The sequence below is a fragment of the Clupea harengus genome, chromosome 18 (assembly GCF_900700415.2).
Source record: "Clupea harengus chromosome 18, Ch_v2.0.2, whole genome shotgun sequence".
NCBI lineage: Eukaryota > Metazoa > Chordata > Actinopteri > Clupeiformes > Clupeidae > Clupea > Clupea harengus.
In genome coordinates this window covers 16,102,969-16,106,405 of record NC_045169.1, presented here as the reverse complement: position 1 = coordinate 16,106,405, position 3,437 = coordinate 16,102,969, and the positions used below count along the sequence as shown (strand labels likewise).

The 3,437-nt window shown below is 38.8% G+C and overlaps 1 protein-coding gene across 1 annotated transcript in view; it reads right to left on the bottom strand.

Annotated features, from left to right (window-relative positions):
- Positions 1-543: 543 nt before the first annotated feature.
- Positions 544-3,437, bottom strand: part of LOC116224564 (dedicator of cytokinesis protein 11-like) — a 24,969-nt gene continuing 22,075 nt past the window's right edge. Inside the window, exon 10 of the mRNA XM_031584722.2 lies at positions 544-603. Within this exon, the coding sequence (XP_031440582.1) occupies positions 544-603 (60 nt within the window). The remainder of the gene's footprint in view (positions 604-3,437) is intronic.

Genomic DNA, 3,437 nt, shown 5'->3' with positions numbered 1-3,437 from the left:
ATAAGAAAATAAATGCTTGACATAATTGCCTTCATAGCGAGTCTTCATTTAAAACATGTACCATTATTTGTGTGCTATTCTGAATATGTCACTATAACTGGATATGATATGTATTTTGCAAAATGACAGAAATTCTGATGCTTAAACACAGTAAGTGGATGCAATCCATGGAATTTGGCTTTATTCTGCCATTCTCCAAAGAATATATATATATATAATCATTGCCTACAGGTTTCCCGGCCAGAGGATTTAATTAGATGACTGATTCAGCTTGTCTTCAGATATTTGGGTGGCTCTTACGATCACCCCAGGGGGTGCTGGCATTCTCAGAGGGGCGAGACATGTCCTCTGGGGAAAAGGCACTCTTCATTATCCAGCCTCGTGTCTGTGTTTTATAAAGGCTAATGACAGTGCCCAGTCTATAGCCGTCTGCTCTGGACGCCTCGCCAGGAGATGCCATTAGGATTCACCTTGCCGCTGTCCTGAACACCGCAACCTTGGCTAGTCACGTAAAGAGAAGAGGACATGTTGTAAATAACTGATTTAGGCATCTGATGTGGAGCTGATGAGAGTCCCTACTGAAGCCGGGTTCTTGTAGCTCAACTGACAGGGCGAATTGTGTCACACCACAAAGGTCATGGGTTTGGGATAAAATGTCTACCCATCCAGTACGTAGGGTCACTTTGAATAAAAGCGTCTTGTAAATAGATTCATAAATAAACTGTGAATGACTGGTCATGCAGGACAGTGTCAGGAGGCTTTTACATCTCAAAGCACAGACATTCAATTGGATTTATGACTTACATGTCCAGTAGTTGATGCCCTGACTTTGGGCAGTTCTTCAGCTTATCAGCAATGAAAGCCAATATCAGATATGTGCATTGATTTAGTTCATGGCTTTAGAGGATATCTGAAGGGTTGACTAGGTCTACATGTCAGCTCAGCGGAAGCCTTCAAATTGATTTACAGTAAAAGTCTTAAATGTCTCACAGACAGACCAGCTTTGCAGCTTCAAATTATCAATATATTTTACCCCAGACTCATATTCCTAATGGTTTAGTTTAACTACTTTCGTTATTTGTTTTGTCCACACAAATGACAAAATTAGCTTGGCGCATTGAAGCAATTCAGCAATTAATATCAATCAATCAAAGGTAAAGAATAAACATTTCATCATGCTGACATCTTCATCATGTTTCTTTCCTCCAGACTAAACATATTGAAGCAGCATTTAGCTGTTATGCTGCATGCAACTGGAACAAACTGGCAGAAGATCTTAGATGTGCCCCAAATGTAGCAATTTTTTAATCAAGGTTAAAAACATTTCTAGCTTCATGTGCCTATGAATGAGCTCCAAAACTTGCACAGTATTCTTACAGCACTTTAGTTCTGGAAGAAGGCCTCAAGTCACTCCTGACGGGGAAGAGATGGGCTTTTTCTGTGTTCTGAAGGAGATAAAGACACGGTCGGGCTACTTTATGTTTTACTCTGTTTTATCTTATCTTTATACTTTGTACTTTTCTCCTTTTCCTTTTCCTTTTCCTTTGGCTGTTCCTCTATATGCCTATTTTTACTCAACTGGTTGTTACTCAGGTTGGATTAGTGTTGAGACTATTGTGACTATAAATCATCTACAGATATGCAGTGACTACAGATGAACAGATAGTGTACTTTCTCTATGAGATCACCCTCTCTCCTGCAGAAGGCTTAAGCGTGCACAGTGGAGTTTGTCTGATAAGGGTTTTTAAGGAGATTTGGAGAGATAAGAGATCAGTGCGGAGAGATGCTGTACTTTCAGCATAATGTACTGGTAGCTGGAGTGTGAGTTCTGCTATAAATTCTATCTAACTTACCAGCTGCATTAGAGACATGGCATCCATTTCGAAGAAAGTCAGAACAAAACAGACAATTTCCTGAAAAGAAAAAAAACACAATAATTCAAATAAATGGGGTTATGTGTATTTCATATTTTAAGGACTGAGAATTCTGAATTGACTTTTGTTTTGTTTTATTTATTTATCTCTGAAGAACTTTTTATATGAACACCCAAAACTGTTTTTCCTGTTGTACTCCCATAGCCAAAACAAAGGCGCTCAGGTCATCAATCATCTGCAACAGCCATTATCCTCTGCTATTCAGGTAAATTGAAGTCACCCCTCCAATGATAAATCTGCCCATTTTTATATAACGAACAACACCTGTTGGTTGTTAGTGTATTACTGTTGCAGCCATCTTATGAATAAATAGTCCAGTTGTCTTCAATTGTTTTCAATTACAATAGCTTTCCAAAACTAGTATTGCTTAGGTTCCTTCCAGAAATTGCCTTTTGCTTCCTCATATTTTGGTCTGGTCTATAGTGCAACCACTAGGCCAGAAGACATGAATGGTAAAAAAAAGTTATGGATGATATTGCATTGTATCACTGAACATCTGTGATAAATGACTGTACACACACTGCTAAAGGGATCTACTTGGAACCAACCGAAGAGAGTGGTTTGCAGAAAGGAACTCTGGTACATCCAAGAGGATAATAAATCTTGTTTTTTTTTGTTGTTGTTTTTTGTCAGCGTTGGAACCTAAGAGGCTTGTATGTAGAGCCATTTTGAGAAAGCTTGTGCGAATGGGCCTCGAGCTTGACACCATCCAAACACACACACACACACACACACACACACACACACACACACACACACACACACATGCAGATAGACAGACACACACACACTCAGTGCCTCTGCCTTTTTCTATCTGTGTGCTGACAACGATATTCCCTCATTTGAATTGAATGGGTTTTTTGTTTAATAGAGGGTTAAAGGTAGGAGGGGTGACTGACTAAAAATCATAATCCAGTCAGGAAGTCCTGCAGAAAGGAAAGCGGTTCAGCATTGGGGTTTATGCTAAATAGGGCAGCACTGTCTCTGAGGAACTTATTCTCTCTCAACCCCACAGAAATCCAGGAAAGCTCACCCTCCCATTTGACCGACAGGGCAACCCATAGCACCGGCAAACCTCTTCAAACACAATACAATATTAATCCTATAAATATTAAAATGAGAATTCTGCACTGAAAAAAAGAAAAATAAGCTGGGTTGCCAAATTTACTAAACCACATTTGAATTATTCAAAGTAGTCTTGTTTATCTTTAAAACATAGTATTATTGTGTTAAACCAATTAATTCGGACACAGTGTTCACCATATCCAGTTCAATCATGTGAGATGACCGTAAAGCACTGAAGTAGGGAACGTAAATGATCACATGTTGCCTCTGGAAAATCTTGCTGCCACCACTTCCTTGTTAAATGGATTCCCATCAGCCTTTGCAAGGGCATTTAAATAGTCAAGCTAAGATATTAGTGTTTCCAAAAGTTTTCATATTTTATGTTTTTATATTTTTATATATTGTGTGTTTATGATTTTGCTTTGAAATGTGCCATAC